Below are 21,228 nucleotides of genomic sequence, written 5' to 3'. Positions count from 1 at the left end.
TGGATCAGCTGTGGGTGGTGCATGCCTTTAATCCCAACACATGGAATACAGAGCAGGCAGATCTCCAGCTTGCTCTACACAGTGAGTTCCATGCCAGCCAAGGCTACATAGTGAGACCCTGTTTCAACAAATATTTTTCTTTAAGTGTTTATATGTTTATGTGTAAATGTATGTTCATGCAAGTGCCTACAGAAAACACAAGAGGGTATCAGGTGCCCTGGAACTGGAGTTAAATTGGTTTTAAGTCACCTGATACAGGTGGTAGAAATTGAATTCAGTTCCTCTGTTAACTGCTGTATCATCTCTAGTCCCATGTTGTTGTGTATTTGTAGAGAAAAGTATTTACAATATATGCATTATTATAAAGAATTGTCATTGAACTGTTTTGTTTGGAAGCATGATTTGCATATTATACTTAGAGCACTCCATATAAATGTTAACAATGTCAGCAAATTAATAGCTGTAAGACCGTCTGCTTTTCTTTGGTTTTACTGTTGGCACTGGATATGTAGTTTTTATTCCTCCCAAGATGTGTACCAACAATTTGAGAAAAGTAGTACACTTCTGCCTCGGCGTTAGTGGCACACACCTTTAATCCCAGCACTCGGGAGGCAGAGGCAGGCAGGTCTCTGTGAGTTCAAGGCCAGCTTGGCATTCAGAATGAGTTCAGGACAGGCTCAGAAGCAATATAGAGAAACCCTGTCTCAAAAAAACCAAAAGAAAAAAAAAAGTTAGTATACTTCTTAGTGTATTCAACTAGATTGTTCAATTGGTGGTTGTGAGTTACAGATGTAACAGGAAGAAAGAATCTTTTTAATTTTATTCATGTGTATATGTGTCTGCCAGTGTCGATAGGGGGTCAGAAGACAACATTTAATCTCTGGAAGAGCAACAAGTGCTGTTAATGACTTAGGCATCTCTCCAGCCCCAGAAGACTTAATTCTTCCTCTTACACCTTAAATTATAAATGTAAAATATAATATATATGCGCAACTGTCATTTCTGGACTATTTAAAGAGGAGTGGGACACAGTTTTGTCTGCTAGGAGTTTTAAGCTCTGATGGAAGAAAGTAGATGATTACCCACAAACATGAAATCTGTAGCATAAGGTAGAACATCTCAGCAGTAAAAAAGAGACTAGTGTTGTTGCTTGGTGGCTCAGGGAAATAAGTCACTTTTCTAGACATTTGAGATCAACTGAGAGCCATTTTTGACAAGAGGCTGCACTTGGTTCGTGTGACTTTCACCCTTGGCGTTTTTTGTTCTTAAGATGGGGCTGCCTAAAAGAGGATGCTGCGGAGGTAGTGTTGACAGTCAACTGAAGTGTCCATAGGTCATTGTGCTTTTTGTTCTTGTTGGCTTGTTTTTAAACTTCCATTCATTTACTCATTCATTGTGTGTGTACATATGGAGGTCAAAAGATGATTTGTGGGAGCTGGTTCCTTCCATTACATATGTTGTGGGGATTGAACTCAGGTTTTGAATGAAGGTGTTTTACTCTTCAGCCATTGTTGGTGCTTTCGTTTTGAAAGTCTTGGCAATTGCTTTTGCTGGCCTTTCAGATGACCTCGAACTTCTGGTTCTCTGGATTCCCTCTCCTGAGTGCTGAAGTAGCATAATAGACCTAAAACTTCCTGCCATTCTTTTGTAGTATTGGGGACTAAACCTGGGGCTTTGTGCATGGTAGGCAAACAAGCACTCTCCCAACTGAGTTCTATCCCCATACCTTATTTTTGTTTTTTGAGGCTAGGTGGAATGATGTAGTTCAACCTGGCCTTAAACTCATGATCCTTCTGATTTGGCTTCCTGAGTACTATAATTGCAAGATTGTGGCTCTGCTTGGGCCCAGGTCATTTTTGTCTTAGTTACTTGATTTTAAAAATGTGCAAAATTGATTTCTGAATTTTAGTAATAACTTAGTTATTTAAGGTACTACTCAATTCCTTCCAATTTATTTTAAACTTACTCATTTTTATTTTATGTGGGCATGAGTGTTTTCCCTACGTGCACCACATGCGTGCCTCTTGCCACATAGGCTGGAAGAGGTTGTCAAATCTCCTGGAATTGGAGAGTTACAGATGTTTGTGAGCTGTTATGTGGGTGCTGAGAATTGGACCCTGGTCCTCTGCAAGTGCTTTTAACCACTGAGCCATCTCACCAGCCCCACTCATAGTTATTTTGATAAAATTATTCAGTATTACATGGTACTATTGGCAGTTTCTCAAGTATTTTTCCAAGCACTACACATGTATGTATTCTTTCTCGCAGGTAAGTGCTATTTTATTCCTGTTTAATAGAAAGAAAAAAATGAATTTAACCGGTTTATCTAGAGTTGACATATTTGATGTCAAGGTGCAATATGAAATTAAGTAATATGGCTCTAGAGACCATGTTTTTAGCCAAGCTGCAGAAGAATATGAGTAGTGTATGGCAAAATGAGCTTTGGTCTTTTTTCCTCTTTTCCTTTCCCTTGCTCTTTTCTTAATGTTGTGTGGGTATAGGTAGCATGTAGTTCCCTCTGGCCTCTGCTTGGAATTCTTTTGCCTCAGCTGGGATTACATGAGAATAGGTGAACAAGAAGTACACCACTAAGTCCAGCAAATTTTTGGTGTTTCTTTTGTGTATTTGTTTGTTTGTTTGTGTGTTTTCAAGACAGGGTTTCTCTGTGTAACAGTCCTAGAACTCACTCTGTAGGCCAGGCTGGCCTTGAACTCCTATCTGCCTGTCTCTGTCTCTGCCTCCTGAGTGCTGGGATGAAAGGTGTACGCTTTTTGATGTTTCTAATGGGAGATAAATAAAAGAACATGCCCCTGTCTCTTTAGGTCTTGCTAGATAAATAAATAAATAACTCTGTACTAACTCTACCTAGTAGTGGAAATAAAACATGTTAATAGGGCCAAGTGGCCAGCTAAAGTTACATAGTGAGACCCTGTCTCAAAAAGCAGAGAAAAACATGTAAGTATCTACTTCGTTGCTCCCTCCCCTTGTTTGGTAGTTTTTTTGTGATGGTAAGAGAGCAGTTCGACTTATTTATTTTGAGGCAGGATCTCACTCAGTAGACCTGACTGGCCTGTAATTTCTTAGGTAGACTGCATTGGTCTGGCTTCCAAGGGCTGAGACTAAAGAAGGGTATGTGACACCGGGCATGGGAGTGATTTTGCATACCACGTTACTGTCTAATGCTTGTTGTAGAAAGAATGTGATTGGCCTGGTGCTAGATGGAAAATGTCATTTCAGCCTGCTCTATCTAGTACTTAAAGACTGTGTTTGAGTTTTGTTTTAGTGTAATAGTTTGGTTTAAGAAATGTAGAAGAGGGCTGGAGAGATGACTCAGAGGTTAAAGAGCACTGGCTGAGCACAGGACTGAAGGTCCTGAGTTCAATTCCCAGAAACCACATGGTACCTCACAATCATCTAATGAAATCTGGTGCCCTCTTCTGGCATTCAGGCAGAACACTATATACATAAAACAAATAAACCTTAAGAAAAAAAAGAAATGCCGAAGAAAGTCAGGCATGTTACACTGGCTCATACTTGTAATCCCAGCACTCAGGAAGCTGGAGAAGGAGGATTACTTTAAATTCAAAACCATCCTAGGCTACATAGAATTGTAGGATAGGGCTGGCAGGTGAGAGGCACTTACTTAATGTGTAAGCTTATGAGTTTCATCCCTAGAGCCCATGTAAAGGTAGAGAGAACAAACTATACTTGTCTTCTGACTCTATACACTTGTCATGGCATGTGTGCCCACACATTATCCTGTACATATTCTACTACTAATAATGAGAAATCTAAATATTAAAAACAAAAATAACTCACAGAGACCAGGCATAGCATTCTCAAGGCAGATGCAGGTGAATCTCGTATGGGTTTAAGGCCAACCAAGGGTTCATAGTGAGATCTCTCTCTCTCCCTCTCTCTCTCTCTCTCCCTCTCTCTCTCTCTCCCTCTCTCTCCCTCCCCTCTCTCTCTCTCTCTCTCTCTCTCTCTCTCTGCTTCCTGCAACAGGGTTTCTCTGTGTAGCTTTGTAGACCAGGTTGGCCTCCAATTTACAGAGATCCACCTGCCTCTGCTTCCCCGATAGCTGGGATTAAAGACATACACCATCATTGCCTGGCTTTTTGTTTTGTTTGAGACAGGGTTTCTCTGTATAACAGCACTAGCTGTCCTGGAACTAGCATCAGACTCACAGAGATCCACCTGCTTCTGCCTCCCAAGTGTTGGGATTAAAGGCGTGTGCCACCACTGCCTGGCATGAAATCCTATCTTTTAAACAAACAAACAAAGAAAACCCTACGGTATATTTTGGGGGTAGGGGAAGATGGTATAATAAAACTTTTCTTTGGAGCATACATACATTCCATTTTCACTGTCAGAGTAATTGTGTCTGTGCATTTCAAGATACATAAACAGTAGGGTTGGTAAGATGGCTCAACAGATAAAGCCATCTATTGCCAAGCCTGATGACCTGAGTTTGATCTTTGAGACCCACATGGTGGAGAGAACCAATTCAAGTGGGTTATCCTTTGACCTCCAGGCATGCCTTGGCATGTGCATGGTCCCCTCCCAATAAATGAATGTAAAACATAAAGCAGTATGTTAACAATAGCAAAATGTTGACTGTCCGTTTTAATTTTAGGAACCCTAAGGACTCTGCAATATGAATAATTCTCTGGAGAACACCATCTCATTTGAAGAGTACATCCGAGTGAAGGCAAGGTCTGTCCCTCAACACAGGATGAAGGAATTTCTGGACTCACTGGCTTCTAAGGGACCAGAAGCTCTTCAGGAGTTCCAGCAGACTGCCACCACCACAATGGTGTACCAACAGGGTGGGAACTGCATTTACACAGACAGTACTGAAGTGGCTGGGTCTTTGCTTGAACTTGCTTGTCCAGTCACAACCAGTGTTCAACCACAAACTCAGCAAGAGCAGCAGATCCAGGTTCAGCAGCCACAACAGGTTCAGGTAAGAGAAAATATTTAGTTGAAGCCTGTTAATAAAATAGTTACAATATACCTACCTATACAGATGTTAGAAATGATGAAAGTTATTTTACCAAGTAGGAAATCAATATCCTCCCCACCCCCCATTTTTTTGTAGCTTTGAAGCCTGTAGACCTCGAACTCAGAGATCTGCCTGCCTCTGCCTCCTGAGTGCTGGAATTAAAGGTGCCATTGTGCCACATGGGGAAATTACTCATATTTAATGTGGATTGATGATATCTTTAGCCACTGTAAACTATAAAACCTTGCTTTTTGCTTTAGAGAGCTCAAAGTACGGAAGGTAGAGGCTAGCACTGAATTTGGATGTGACAGCTTTATGTGATTGAGTCTTTCCTTCTTTCTGTGACAATCAGATCAGAAAGCACAGGAAAGCTAGGTTTGGCTCATTATGGAAACTGTGACATTTGGAACTTGCTTTAAAATTAAAATCTGATGTATGGTGATCTTAATTTAGTTAATATATCTCAAATCTCTGATCACCTATAGATTTCTATGTTGGCATTTTCTACCTGTTAACCTCAGATAATGCTAACTAACATTAAGGTTATTCAAAATGGAGGAATGAATACAGTGGCTGATAGGCATAGGTTTTTCTTTTTTAGGGATCTCTAGATGAAACAGTCTCCTCTGAATAGTGTTCTGGGCATTGTATTGTGGTTGAGTTTCATTTTACTTTGGATACATGTATGACTGTGTGAAGGTGTCAGATCTCCTGGAACTGGAGTTACAAACAGTTGTGAGCCCCCATGTGGTGCTGGGAATTGAACTTTGGTCTTCTGGAAGAATAGTCAGTGCTCTTAACTATTGAACCATCTCCAGCATTCACCCCCCCCCTTTTTTTTTTTTTTTTAACTTTAATTTTAGAGAAACTAAGTTTCCTGAGGAGGCCAAGCTGGATGAATTTGCTTACTTCAGGTTCCTGAGTAGCTAGGATTACAGATCTGTGACAAAATAACAGCTTTAGGGACTGGTGACCTACTACTTCCAAATGTGTGCCATGGCATTTATGCACCTCCTCTTCCCCACATCATATACTCAGGATAATAATTTTATTTATTTGTTTTTATTTTTGAGACAGGGTTTCTCTGTGTAACAATCTGACTGTCCTGGAACTCAGTTTGTAGACCAGGCTGGCTTTGAACTCAGAGATCTGCCTACCTCTACCTCCTTAGTGGTGGGATTAAAGGTGCATACCACCACACATGGTGATAATAAATTTTTTTTAATTTAAATAACATTTTTTTTATCTTACATACCAACAGTTTCCCCTCCGTCTTCTCCACCCATTCGTTCCCCCATAATAAATTTTTTTAAAAATTAAAATTGTATGTAAATACTTGAAGACATAGTTTTATTTAGTTTTACTAATGAGTGACATCAAACACAAACATTGGCTGGTAGTATAACAGTTATTGTGTACATGCCAATTTTCTATTCTTTGGTGGTGATCATGTTTATTTATTTATTTTGATTCTTTTTTTAACCAATTATTTTGGGGGGGCAGGGTTTCTCTATGTAGCTTTGGAGTCTGTCTGTAGACCAGGCTGGCTGCGAACTCACAAAGATCTGCCTGCCTCTGACCGGCAGATTTTTTTTTTTTTTTTTTTTTTTTCCTCACTTGTACATAAAATTTTAATTTATATGATTTGATACTTTTTTGTTTCATGTGTGTAGGTGTTTTACCTGCATATATGTCTGTGTACCATGTGTATATGGTGCTCTTGGAGTACAGAAGAGGGCATCAGATCTCCTGGAACTGGTTACAAATGGTTGTAAGCCACCATGTGGGTACTAGGAATAGAACTCAGATCCTGAAAGATCAGTCAGTACTTTTAAACTACTGAGTCAACACTCCAACCTTAATAAATTTTAAGTACATTCTTAAATATATCCTTATACCACTCTGTCTGCTCTTACACAAAAAACCAAAGGGGCACATTTTCAAAGAAAAAAAACGTGAACGTGAACAAAGTTTTAATATTTGGTTCTTGGGGGCACTGTGACTGCAGATGCCATGACTGATAGAGTTCCCTTGCTCACATTATACAGGGCCCTGCCTAAAAATTTTCTTTGAGATCTAGATGTTGCTTGCTTTACTCACTGGTGAATCTTGTTCCTGCAGGTACAGGTGCAGGTACAGCAGTCTCCACAGCAGGTCTCGGCTCAGCAACTTTCTCCTCAATTCACTGTTCACCAGCCTGCTGAGCAACCCATCCAGGTCCAGGTGCAGATCCAGGGCCAACCACCGCAGTCAGCAGCCCCCTCCATCCAGACCCCATCTCTGCAGAGTCCCAGCCCTTCACAGCTGCAAGCAGCCCAGATCCAAGTGCAGCATGTGCAGGCAGCCCAGCAGATCCAGGCTGCAGAAATCCCAGAGGATCATATCCCACATCAACAAATCCAGGCTCAGCTGGTGGCTGGCCAGTCTCTTGCTGGAGGCCAGCAGATTCAAATCCAGACCGTGGGTGCCCTTTCCCCACCACCATCCCAGCAGGGTTCACCCCGGGAAGGGGAACGGCGGGTTGGCACAGCCAGTGTGCTTCAGCCAGTGAAGAAACGCAAAGTGGACATGCCCATCACCGTGTCCTACGCCATCTCAGGGCAGCCAGTGGCCACCGTGCTGGCCATTCCACAGGGCCAGCAACAGAGTTATGTGTCTTTGAGGCCAGATTTACTGACAGTGGACAGTGCCCACCTGTACAGTGCCACTGGGACCATAACTAGCCCTACAGGAGAAACTTGGACCATCCCTGTTTATTCTGCCCAGCCACGGGGGGACCCTCAGCAGCAGAGCATCACCCACATTGCCATTCCCCAAGAAGCCTACAATGCAGTTCATGTCAGCGGCTCACCCACAGCTCTGACAGCTGTAAAACTGGAGGATGACAAGGAGAAGATGGTGGGCACCACATCTGTAGTAAAAAACTCCCATGAAGAGGTAGTGCAGACCCTTGCAAACTCTCTCTTTCCAGCACAGTTCATGAATGGCAACATCCATATTCCAGTGGCTGTGCAGGCCGTTGCAGGCACATACCAGAATACGGCTCAGACTGTACATATATGGGACCCACAGCAGCAGCCACAACAGCAAACTGCACAAGAGCAGACGCCGCCACCACCCCAGCAGCAACAGCAGCTCCAGGTTACTTGTTCAGTAAGTGACTTAATCTGCAGATCATTTTGCTTTCTTGGTTTCTAGTGTATCATAGAACTCACCTGTAGTGTGTGGATTATTTAATTCCCTCATTGTCGTAACAGTGATAGTATTTGGGGGGAGGAAGAGAAGCAGTAGGTGAGGCTGTATAAACAGACAAGTTTATCATTCTTGGAATTCAAAAAGATGATCAGTAATTCTTTCGTAGTTTTTAAAGAGTATTTGGTGGGATGCCTATAATATTTCCTTGTAATATCTTTTTATGATGAATAAAGTTAATGCTGTGATGAATGGAAGACCCCAAAGTGTTATATATAGAGTCTTTGGGCTGCTTATATAAACAGCTGTAGTTGAACTGTTAATGTGACACACAGGTAGTAAATTCATGGTGGAGAGCTTGTGAGATAGATTTTTATTTATCTTTGAATATAGTATAAAAAGTTTAAAATACCTCTTAGTAGATCTATTGAAAGGTTCTAGATGTGGAGGTACACACTTGTAATGATGGCACTTGGGAGGCAGAGGCCAGTGGATCTCTGAGTTCAAGGGCAGCTTGTTCCATATAGCAAGTTTCAGGCCATCCAGGACTATGAAATGATACCTTGTCTTAGAAAGCAGAGGAAAGAAATGGCAAAAATAAGAAAATTAGCAAACTGTTCTGTTGTACGTATTTGTTGAAACCAGAAACTGAGGCTGTAAGGACTCAGGCATTATGCTGGCCTGCTCCTGTCACCTGGCAGAATGCATTCAGGTAGTACCTTGGTCAACCCAGGGTTCCATAACTACTAGTCTGCACACAGGTGCTAAGAACCCCTTTAAAAGAAAGACTCCAAGCCAGGCGTTGGTATCGGCAAGCCTTTAATTCCAGCACTCAAGAGGCAGGTGGATCTCTGTGAGTTCAAGGCTAGCCTGGTCTACAGAGCTTGTTCCAGGACAGGCTCCAAAACAACACAGAGAAACCCTGTCTTTTTTTTTTTTTTTTTTTTTTAAAAAGAGAGAGACCCCTGCCCACTTTTCTCTTTCCCTCTTTCTTACTGTTCCCCTGGGGCAGACAGGACTTTTCCTAGCTCCCTCTTGTCTCTTTACCCCCTCCCTCACCCCTTCCCCTTCTAATAAAACTTCTCACTAAGCTGTGTCTGCCTGGCAGAAACCTTCTTCCTTTGATCTCGTTTTCACCTCCACCTGTTCTACACCTCTGTTTTATTCTCAGTACTTTCAAGACATCATCTGTAGAAACTAGGTCTACTTTTTCTAGTTTTTGTTTGGTTTTTGAAAGTTTCTCTGTATAACCATCCTGGCTGGCCTTGAACTCACTAAGATCCCCCTGCCTCTGCTTGAATGTGCAACCCACCATCACCATCTTGCTTACCTAGTTTCCTTTTGGGTAGGACTGTTATTGATTGAGCAGACTGATTTGATGTGTTTAACTGGTTCTCTTGCCTCAGCCCTCCAGTAGTTGAAACCAGATGTATATACCATTACATCTGTCTGATTCAGTTGTAGGTTTTTGTTGTCCTAAATTTAGGTCTGAATTTTTATTTTTTGTTTTGTGTTTTTGAGGCACAGTTTCTTTAGGTAGCCCTGACTGTCCTGGAATTTGCTATGAGACCAGGCTGGCCTCAAGATCTGCCTCCCGAGTGCTGGAATTAAAGGCATAGTCCACTTTGGCACAACTGATTGACTTATTTTATGTGTATGGATATAGGTGTTTTGCCAGTGTATATGTCCCTACATCTTGTGGGTGTGTTACCCGTGGAGACTAGAAGAGGGTATGTATGATCCTCTGAACCTGGAATTACAGATGTTTGTTTGTTGTTTTTTATGGTTTTTCAAGTCCTGGCTGACCCTGGAGCATGCTTTGTAAATCAGGCTGGCCTGGAACTCACTGAGATTCACCTGTCTCTTCCTCCCAAGTATCTTTTATTTTTTTTAAAGACTTATTTATTATGTATGCTATGTTCTACCTGTATACATACCTGCACACCAGAAAAGCGTAGCAGATCTCATTACTTTCATAGATAGTTGTGAGCCACCATGTAGTTGCTGGGAATTGAACTCAGGACCTCTGAAAGAACAGCCAGTGTTCTTAATCTCTGAGCCATCTCTCCAGCCCCCTTCTTTTCCTTTCCTCCTTTCTTTCTTTTTTTTTTTTTTTTTTTTTTTTTTTTTTAAAGATAGGGTTTGTCTGTGTAGGCTGTCCTGGAACTCACTGAGATCCAACTGCCTCTGCCTTCCTAGTGTTGTGATTAAAGGTGTGTATCACTGTCTGACTTCACAGTTCTTAATTTGGGATAAAAAGAACATTTTTGAGTTATTCTTCCATTACAGGAATTTTGTTTTTGTTTGTCTGTTGTTTGGTTTTTCAAGACAGGGTTTCTCTGTAGCTTTGGAGGCTATCTTGGAACTGTCTCTGCATCCTGAGTGCTGGGGACTGTGCCACCACTGCCTAGCCTATTACAGGAATGTTTAAAAACACAAAAGGGATGTTGGGTGTGGTGGAGCAGAGGCAGAAGTCTAAGTTTAAGGTCAGTGTTGAAGATTGGGCTAGATACATACCTCAGCAGTTAAGAGCCTGTTCTGTTGTACGTATTTGTTGAAACCAGAAACTGAGGCTGTAAGGATTCAGGCATTATGCTGGCCTGCCCCCATCACCTGGCAGAATGCACTCAGGCGGTACCTTCCAGAGGACCCAGGTTCAATTCCTAGCACCCTCATTGTGTGACTCACAACTGGCTGTAACTCCATATCTAGGGAAACTGACCCCCTCTTAATGACATCCAAGGGCACTTTCATTCATAAGCACATATAAATACACAGACATATACACATACTTATTTTTTAATAAAGAAAAAGATCTGGAGAAATGGCTCAGCAGTTAAGAGCCCTGGCTGCCCTTCCAAAGGACCTGGGTTTGGTTCTTAGTGCCTACATGGTAGCTCACAACTGTCTAATTTGCATTCCATGGTGTCCATTGCCCTCTTCTGCCCCCTATCCCCAACTTTTATTTTTGTTTTTGTTTATTTAAGACAGAGTCTCTCTATAGTTTTGGCTGTCCTGGAACTTGGTATGTAGACCAGACTGGCTTGACTCAGGTCCTCCTGCCACTGCCTTCTGAGTGCTGGTATTAGATGTCTGGTCTCTTAAAGGTACCAGGCACACACATAGTGCGTGAGCAGACATGCATGCAAGCAAAGCACCTGTATGTATAAAATAAAACTTAAAAAGAAAGGCGTTGGGAGATTGCCCAGCACTCACATAGAAATACCAGGCATGGCAAAGGATGTGTATAACTTCAAAACTGGGGTCAGAGACAAGTGAATTCTAGGAATTCATTGGCTGACCAGCCTAGCAGAAAGTGATGAACTTGAGGTTCAGTGAGAGAACCTGTCTCGAGGGAGTAGTAAGAGTGATGATAAGAGTAGAACCCTCTGTCTTTCCCTGTCCTCCTAAGCTATGTACATAGGTGTGTGTTCCTTTGTGAGCACACACAAAAATGTTTTGAGCCAGGAGTGGTGGTGCGTGTCTTTAATTCCAGCATTGGGGAAACAGAGACAGGCAGGTCTCTTGTGAGTTTGTGGGTAGCCTGTTTTACAGAGCAAGTTTCAGGACAGTCAGGGCGGTTACACATAGAAACTGTCTCAAAAAAAACACATAGTTATCTTGTCAAAGCTAATAGAATTTGTATGTGTGTGTATGTGAGCAAATTTTCAAACATGTAGAAACAATTTTGCCTTCATTTGAAATTATCTGATATTGGGGCTGGAGAGAGTTTCAGCAATTAAAATCACTAGCTGCTCTTCCAGGGGACCTGGAATTCAATTCCTGGCATTCTCACACAGAAATGCATGCAGGCAAAACACCAGTACACATAGAATAAAAAGAAATCATTAAGAAAAAGAAATTACTTGATATATCCTTCAGATTTTAGAGGTGTTGAGGGGTAAGGGTCTGATAGGGTTGCTTAAGGAGCATTGTTCAGACTTGGATATGTTGTAACATCTAAGAACCTATATTAGGGATCTGTTTTGAGGTTGTTTAAAATTTTGGGAATTCAACAAACACTCAAGATGCTGTCTTCTCTTACATAGCTTACCTTCAAGATCATTGATGAGGAACCCATTCTTTCAGAATAGTTAGTTCCTTCTATTTCTAGTGGGAGGTGAATGCCTTTTATTCCAGCCCTGCTGTGGTGGGCAGAGGCAGGTGGATCTGAGTTTGAGATCACCATTGCTTTACTATTCTTTGTCTGTAAATAATTGGTGCATACTAAAATCATCAGGGGAACATTGCTTCCTCATCCCCCGAATGCTGGGATTATGTGCATGGGTCATGCCCACCCCACCAGGGAAACTTCTTTTTTTGATGGGTTTTTTCTGGAACCTGCTATGTAGTTATTGAAAGTCTGTCTATTCTTGCAGGTTTCACTTTTGCATTTCTACTCAGGATTATACTTTCTTTGGTTTTGTTTTGTTTTTTGAGACAAGGTTTCTCTGTGTAGTTTTAGAGCCTGTCCTGGAACTTGCTCTGTAGACCAGGCTGGCCTTGAACTCAAAGAGGTCCTTCTAACTCTGCCTCCCAAGTGCTGGGATTAAAGGCATGTGCCAACACTGTCTGGCAGGACTATACTTCTGCATACCCAGGACTCCAGCCTCCAGTGCTGATTTCAGTCCTTCATCATAGAAGACCACTCAAATTATAGCCTGGGAATAGGGCACAGACATGAGTGTTTTTCTACCAGTTTAGGTGATTTTTGAGGTAGAAAAAAGGTTTTTTGTTTGTTTTGTTATTGGTTGGTACAGGGTCTTATGTAACCTACTTGGCCTTAAAGTCACAATGTAGCTAAGTGTGTCCTTGACCTCTTTATCTCCTCCCTTTTCCTATTTTCCAACTGATGGAATTACTTATTTTTTACCACCAGGTTTGCAACTAAATTTTAAGAACCCCTACTCTGCACATTTGAAATTGGATATGTAATCTACAGTTTACCAACCTTGTTTCTACTTGGGAGCTTGTTAGATGTGTAGCTTGTTAGATGTGTAGCCTTCCTCAGATCCCAATCCAGAGTTTTCAGTAACTTTATAAGCATTTTTTTAATAAAATGCCTAATTGTTTTATTTGCACAGTGAATTTTGAAGCGGTGTTTGAAATAAATCTTTTTACTTGGAAGTTTTAAAAAGACTAAAATGTGGACCCTACCTTTGGAGAGATTCTAGGGCATTGTAGGTTCTTTTGTGTGTGTGTTTTGTTTTTCTTGCCTTTTGTTGGGGGGGGGTGAAACAGGGATTCTCTGCATATGTTTGTCTAGGTTAGCCTTGAAATCAGAGATCTTCCTGCCTCTGTCTTGGGTGTACACCCAGGTTTTGTGGGTTTTTTTGTTTGTTTGTTTGTTTTTTTTTTTTTTTTTTTTTTTTTTTTTGGTTTGGGTTTTGGAGACCATTTCCTACTTAAAGCCATGGCTGGCCTTGCATTTGCCATAAAGGCAGGGTTGGTCCAAACTTGAGGTGACCCTACAACCCTGCCTCAGTCTCCAAAGTATTGGCATTACAATCCAGTATTGGTTTATACTAGTTTTTTTTTTTTAGAATTAAAAGCTAGCAAAATGCCTTAGTGGATAATAGTGCTTGCTCCAAGCCTGTCATCCTGAATTCAGTCCCTCAGAACCACATGGTAGAAAGAGACAATTCCCACAAATTGTTTTCTGCCCTCCACAGGTACACCAATGGCACACATACACAAGAATACAATTTAAAAATCTAATAGAATATTAAATGAGAGCTGGTATAGTCAGAGCTGAGAAACATTGCATTGGCCCAGTTATATTGCTGCCTATGTTATCCTTCCAGTAAGAAGCTCTTCAGATTGTGAAAATAGAAGAGTTGGTTTTTCTTTTTCCCAATTGAATGAGTGGGGGAGTTTCATTTCTGACATTTATATTAAAGGAACTGATGAAAATCAATATTGACATATTCTGATGGTTTCTATCTCCTAGGCACAAACTGTTCAGGTTGCTGAAGTTGAGCCACAATCACAACCACAGCCTTCACCAGAACTTTTGCTTCCAAATTCTTTGAAGCCAGAAGAAGGGCTTGAAGTATGGAAAAACTGGGCTCAGACCAAGAATGCTGAACTAGAGAAGGATGCTCAGAACAGACTGGCCCCCATTGGGAGTGAGTGTTTGGGAGGGAGGGCAGGCTTGCATGTGTCTACATTTTAGGTAAAAGAAAAACAAAATGGCAGGCAGGTAGGCTCTGAGGACTAGAGAATATACTTCAAAGTATACTTTGTGTCACAATAAACAGGATGTAGTCTTCACCCTGTGAAATGAGCAGGATTTGTGGGATTTGCCCAAGAACAAATTTTTAGAACTGTGGGTTTCTAGAGTCAACAAAAACCAAGGAAGATTGATTTTTGAGAAGAACTGGGAAGAGCCAGTGAGTCGTGCTTAGAGCCTGTCTTGGCGTGGGCTCATTTACTTGATTGTATTACATGGTGTGGTTTCTGGGCTTTTTTGCTTTCATTGGCCCTTAGGGAAGGGAAACCTATTGGTGTAATAGCATAGTAGCATATGTTACTGCATTAATAGAGCAATTCTGATCACAGATGCAAATGGCCATTCCAAGGCCAAACTCTGGACAATATCCTCTGAGCCCTCCTTTTAACAGTGTCAGCAGCCAATTAAGACATCACTATTGTCAGGACTCCCATTCACCATTAGGACTTGTGTCACAGGGCGACAGTTGCTGCGATTCCAAGAAGATCTGATCTCCTCTGCTGTGGCCGAATTGAATTATGGCCTCTGTTTAATGACACGGGAAGCTCGAAATGGAGAAGGTGAACCCTATGACCCAGATGTACTCTACTACATTTTCTTGTGTATACAAAAGGTAGGAAACAGATCTTCACAGGAGCATGTCTGAACTGTGTTCCTTTCATGTTACCCTAAGTTAGAAAAATGACAAAAAGTGGGAAAAGGCCTACATATTCTCTTTAGAAAAGAATATATGCAAATAGCTGTATAATTCTATCACCTAGAATACCGTGTGTTAAAACAATAAGGGCCAGTGAAGGAGCTGAGCCATGAAGTGCTTGCTGTCTAAACCTGGTGACCGAAATCTGATCCCCGGAACTGGAGGTGGAGGTGGAAAGTATTTAATGATTGTTTTTCCTTAAATTAAAAACATTTAATAAATTTTGTTAAAATATGTATGTGGTTTTCATAAAGTTACCCAGTCTGGTGCTCAAGTATAGCTTTTGTGTACAAAACATTGTTTTAGTACAAAACAATGGTTTGAAGGAATATGGCTAAAATTGTATATAAATCTCTTTGGATTTTAAAGATAACAGATGGCTTTTTGAGAGGAGCAGAGATAAGATTTCTTCATACTCAAGGCTCTAGAGTAGGATTTCACAGTATGATGGTAGAAGGCTTGTTTGTATGGTGGAGCTCATTCTATTGCCTGGCTCTGAGAACAGTTAGCCTTCCAATTTATTCCTTCCCTTCTGGTCCTAACCCAGAACTACCCAAGTTATCCTATTTGCTATCACTGTTCATAGAAGGCAGTTGTAGTGTAGTAATCTCCATTTACAAAAGAAAATAAGACTTGCATGTGTTGGGACTGGAGACATGATTCAGCAGCTAAGAGTACTTATGCTCTTGTAGAGGGCCTGTGTTCGGTTCCCAACACTTACATTGTGATTCACAGCCATTCCTAACTTCAGTTCTAGGAGATCCAGTGCTTTCTTCTGACCTCAGAGAGTACCAGCATACATATGGTATACATAAATATGTGTAGTTGAACACTCATACACATAAATCCAAACAAAATTAAAGCTGGACATGATTGTATCTACCTTTAATTCCCAGCAGGGTTGAGGGGAACAGAAGCTGACAGATCTCTGAGTTCAAGGCCAATTTATTCTATTTTGTGAGTTCTAGGCCAGTCAAGGTGACATAATGAGACCCTATTTCAAAAAACCAAGCCCCCCCAAAAAGATTTGCATTTGTTATCACAATACTTTTAGCAAGAAGGTGATACCCCATGTACTCTGTTACCGCTTTTGTTTTGTTTTTTAGACAGGGTTTCTTTGTCTATCCCTAGCTATCCCGGAACTCACTTTTTAGACCAGGCTAGCCTCAAACTCAGAGATCTGCCTGCCTCTGCCTCTCAAGTGCTGGGATTAAAGCTGTGTGTTACTATGCCCAGGTTCTATTCATGATTTTTTTTTCTTTATGATGATTTGTTTTATATGCATTGGTGTTTTGCTTGCATGTGTGTCTGTGTGAGGATGTCAGATCTTGAAGTTACAGGCAGTTGTTAGCTGCTATGAGGGTGCTGGGAATTGAGCCCAGGTTCCCTAGAAGAGCATGTGTCAGTTGAGCCATCTCTTCAGTCCCTGATTTTATTCATGATTTTTTTTTTTTACAAAGTCATTTTATTTCATGTGTATGTGTGAGTAACTCCATGTATGTATGGACACTATGTGTGAGCAGTAGTGGCTATGTAGATGGCTAGGAACTGAACCTGGGACCTCTATAAGAGCAGTAAGTTCTCTTAACTGTGGAAATGACAAAAGCTGGACAATTCTGATGTAATACATTTTTTGTTGTTATTGGACAAAATGGGTAGGGTAAGAAAATAGTGGTAGTGAAAAAAATGTTTTGTTTTTCCAAAGGTTTTTTTTATTCAAGGGACTACCAGTAACATTTATCAATTACTTTTCTTTTAGTACCTTTTTGAAAATGGAAGAGTAGATGACATATTTTCTGATCTTTACTATGTTCGTTTCACTGAGTGGTTACATGAAGTTCTGAAGGATGTACAGCCCAGAGTCACTCCACTTGGTAAGAGTTTCCCTTTGTCTTTGAATTTCCTTTTACACTTAAATTTCTTTCTTTCCTTTCCTTACCTCCCTCCTCCCCTCCCTCTACCTCCCATGTACATTGGTGTTTTGCCTGCATGTGTATCTGTGTGAGGGTATTGTGAGCTGTAACATGGGTTCTGGGAATTTGAACCCAGGTCCTCAGAAGAGCAGCCCATGCTTTTAACCACTGAGGCCTCTCTCTAATCCTCCACTTGGGCATTAAGAAGATGGGTAGTTAAGCTGATGTGAAACCAGCACTGGGAAGCAGAGTCAGGAGGCTCTCTGAGTTCCAGGCTAACCAAGGCTACAGAGAAAGATCTTGTCTCAAAAACAACTACAAGAAAACCCAACAGAAACATGGGTAGCATCTTTGATTAACTGCAGTTTTAATGTGAGGGAAAGGAACTATGATTTACAGGCAACAGTTTGAGCCTCTGATACTTTCTCTAATAAGAAAGGAACCCTGTTCACCAGGCACACACAACTGGTGGTGATATGATTACTAACAACTTTTCTTCGTGACCAAATTTAGTAAAATAAGAATCAGCCAGGAATAATAGAATGTTCTTGTCATCCCAGCTAGTAAGGAAGCTAAAACAGAAAGATTGCTTGAGTCAAAAAATTTAAGGGCAGTGTTGGCAAAATTGTCACACCATGTCTGAGAAAAAAACTAAGTGAATGAAATTAGCTGGAATCACCACTACCTATTATTAAAATGTATTTTTCAGGGACTGGAGAGATGGCTCAGTGGTTAAGAATACTTGTTCTTTCAAAGAACTGGGGTTTTATTTTTGGCACCCACATGGTATCTTACAACCATCTGTAACTCCCATTTCCAGGGAATCTAGTGCCTCCTCTTGTCCTTGGAACTGAAATTGTAAATGGTTGTCAAACATGTGGGTGCTGGACATTGATTCCAGGTCTACTGCTCTAAACTACCAAACCATCTCTTCCTTCTTCTATGGTTTATTTTGTGTGTGTTTGGGGAGGGGGGGAGGTTGTACATACGTGGGTTTTTTTTTTCCAGATAGGCATACTTTAATCGTAGCAATTGAGAGACAGAGGCAGGCTGATTTCTGTGAGCTCCAACAACAAACTATCTTCCCTGCTTGGAACATCAGATCCTGTTGACCTAGTCAGTCCTCCCTTCCTTCATGGCTATGAACTGCTTAATTGAAAGCAAGCCAGATGGTATCGGCACACAGCCGATATCAGAGTTCTCCGGAAGCAGAGGTAGGCAGATCTCTGTGAGTTCCTGGACTATACAGAGAAACTGTCTTGAAAAAAGAAAAAAAAAGGAAAGAAGCTGGCACAGTGATTCATTGTCTTATGAACATTCAGGATGCTAAGACAGAGTGTTGTTTTTTTTTTTTTTTTTTTTTTTTTTTTTAAGATTTATTTAATGTGCACTGGTGTTTTGCCTATATATGCTCTTATGTGAGAGCATTGGATCCTCTGTAACTAGAGTTAAACGGTTGTGAGCTACCATGTGGATACAGGAAATTAAACCTGGGTTCTCTGGAAGAGTAGAGAGTGCTTTTTAACCACTAAGCCGTCTCTCCAGTCCTGATAGGATGATCTTGAATTCAAAGCCAGTTTAAGCTATGTACCAAGACCCTGATTCAAAAGAGAAAAAAGAGCCATGGATCATTGTGCCTGTAGAATATAACTATGGATTTATCTAAAGCCAGTATCCAAAGCCATGGATAATATTTATGTCAAAAGAATACAAGTTTTAGTGGAATGTTTTAGTTAAATTTTTTTTTTTTTTTTTTATATATACACTTTTTCCCTGGGTAGTTTTAGAGGTCCAGTAAAACTGAGGAGGAATTACAGAGATCCACTTGCTTCTGCCTCCTGGGTATTGATATTAAAGGCGGGTGCAAACCGCCCAGCCTATAAACTAGATTTTATAGGGAGGATCTGATACCCACTGGACATCTTAAGCACAAGAGATTCACACAATACATAGACATATATGTGGGCAAAACATAAATATTAAATAAACAAAGCCAAGGAAGGCCTGAGTTCACATTGCCATAGCACCCGTTTGAAAAAGCTGGATGTGGTCTGTAATCCTATTGCTAGGAAACACACAGTGTAGCTGAATTAGTGGGCTCCAGATTCACAAAGAGACTCTGTTTCAAAATACAATGTAGAAAGCAATTAAGAAGACACTTGATTTCTGCTTCCAGTCTCTACACATGCATGTACCGGCAGGCATACACATTAGCAAGTGAAAATCAGAATAACCTTTGATTTGGTTATGACTGTTTAAGGTACAATACCAGAAGCACAATCTGCGAGAGAAAGTAACAGACTTAGTTATTAAATTTACAAGTTGGGGCTGGAGAGGTAGGTAGTTCAGTTGTTGAGAGTATTTGCTTTCTTGCAGTGGACCTGGGTTCACTTCCCAACACTCACATGGTGGCTAACAACTGTCTGTAACTTATGTTACAGACATATATTTTCTTAATTATGTATACAGTGTACTGTCTGCATGCATGCCTGCACACCAGAAGAGGACCCCAGATCTCATTATATAGGTAGTTGTGAGCCACCATGTGTTTACTGGGAATTGAGTTCATAATCTTTATCTCTTCAGCTTCCATTTGGCCTTTTAATATTATAATAGTGGTCTGTGGTAGCTCTCTTGACCTGTTTTATCTGGGGCGTTTCTGTCATTATAGAGTCTGTCAGTTCTATTTATACTGGGAGGTGGTATTTTAGTATAATCAATCAGATTCTGTGGGTTAATCTCCTGGGTTAAATGCCTTTATTTATTTATTTTGTGTTCTGTTTTGTTTTGTTTTTTCAGCACAGTGCTTTTCTTTGTAGCCTTGACAGTCCTGGAGCTGACTCTGTAGATCAGGCTGGCATGGAACTCACAGAGATCAGCCTGCCTCTGCCTATTGAGTGCTTCTGGGATTGTAGGCATGCACCACCACCACCACCCTTAATTGCATAGATGAAAATAAAGTTAGGAGGAAAAGAAAAACTAAATTGTTGAGACAGGTGGCAGAGTAATCTAAAGAAGAGTAGAATATGCCATGGTTTACCTGAGGAGAGGGCTATGTTGTGCCATTCATCCTGTATTGTAGGGAATAAAGACACGGCAAGAAGAAAGCACTTCCATTGTTGCTTTGCTGTAATATATACAGTAAATTGTCCAGAACGATGCCAGAGAGGCATGGTTGGACACTGCAATTCCTGCACTCCTGAAGTGGTAAAGTTGCAATTTCCAGGTCAGCCTGGGGTACATACTGAGTTGCAGGGTAGTCTAAGCATCAGGGAGAGACACTACCTTGATCAGTGAATCAAAGAAACTTATGAGCCAGAAATAGCTTCAAGAAATGGAAATGCTAGCTGGCAGTGATAGTGCATGCTTTTAGTCCCTGTACTAGGGAGGAAGAGCAGGCGGATCTCTGTGTGAGTTCGAGACTAGCCTTGTCTGTAAAGTGAGTTCCAGGACAGCTGGAGCTGTTACACAGAGAATCCCTGTCTCAAAAGAAAAGGAAGGAAGGGGACTGTATAGAGCAGAGTATTTTTCCTCCTTCTAGAAAGTGCCACCTTTACTTTCTGACTATCACTTCTTAAAAGTCTTGGAGACGTAGATTGTGTCAGCTCATCTGCTAGACCTGTTCCCAGTATACAAATACTTGCACATCTTTAAAGGACTTGAGTACCATAGTGCTCAAATCAAATGGCATGTTTCTAGTTACCCAAGTTCAAACTGTTAACCTTTTGAACCCTGTAGCTATATGTTTACTTGGGTATGAGAGTAATGCCTGGTCTTTTGGAGGAAATGTGTACTAATTCAAGTATCAGCCTTCCCTTTTTGTTTATGAAATTGCCTTGCTTTCCAAAGATGGTGGATATATATGTTATATGTCTCTATGCCCTAGACACTCTGAAAATAATATATAATGGCTGGACAGATGATTCTGGGGTTAAAAGCAGTTATTGCTCTTGCAGAGGACTTGGGTTTAATTCCCAACACCCACATGGTGGTTCACACCCATCCATAACTCCATTTCTTGGGGATCAGATATCTTCTGACCTTCACAGGTACTAGGCATTCACATAGTGCACATACATACAAGGAAAACACTCATGCATAAAACAAAATAAATCTTAAAAAAGGAAAATGTGATCTGTAAGTTTCCTTAGAGTATATAAGTAGGGTTTGGGTTATAGCTTCATGT

General features: G+C 41.0%; 1 protein-coding gene across 5 annotated transcripts in view; it reads left to right on the top strand.

Moving 5' to 3' along the window:
* Qrich1 (glutamine rich 1) overlaps nt 1-21,228 on the top strand; it is a 33,084-nt gene that overhangs the window by 7,961 nt on the left and 3,895 nt on the right. For all 5 annotated transcript variants that reach the window (XM_051204072.1, XM_051204087.1, XM_051204107.1 and 2 more), the window contains 5 exons: nt 4,640-4,969; nt 7,130-8,161; nt 14,151-14,328; nt 14,891-15,045; nt 16,889-17,003. In XM_051204072.1, the coding sequence (XP_051060029.1) occupies nt 4,661-4,969; nt 7,130-8,161; nt 14,151-14,328; nt 14,891-15,045; nt 16,889-17,003 (1,789 nt within the window). In that variant the 5' untranslated portion in view covers nt 4,640-4,660. The remainder of the gene's footprint in view (nt 1-4,639; nt 4,970-7,129; nt 8,162-14,150; nt 14,329-14,890; nt 15,046-16,888; nt 17,004-21,228) is intronic.

This window comes from Phodopus roborovskii, unplaced genomic scaffold, assembly GCF_943737965.1.
Source record: "Phodopus roborovskii unplaced genomic scaffold, PHOROB, whole genome shotgun sequence".
Classification (NCBI taxonomy): Eukaryota; Metazoa; Chordata; class Mammalia; order Rodentia; family Cricetidae; genus Phodopus; species Phodopus roborovskii.
This window is presented reverse-complemented; position numbering and strand designations above follow the sequence as displayed.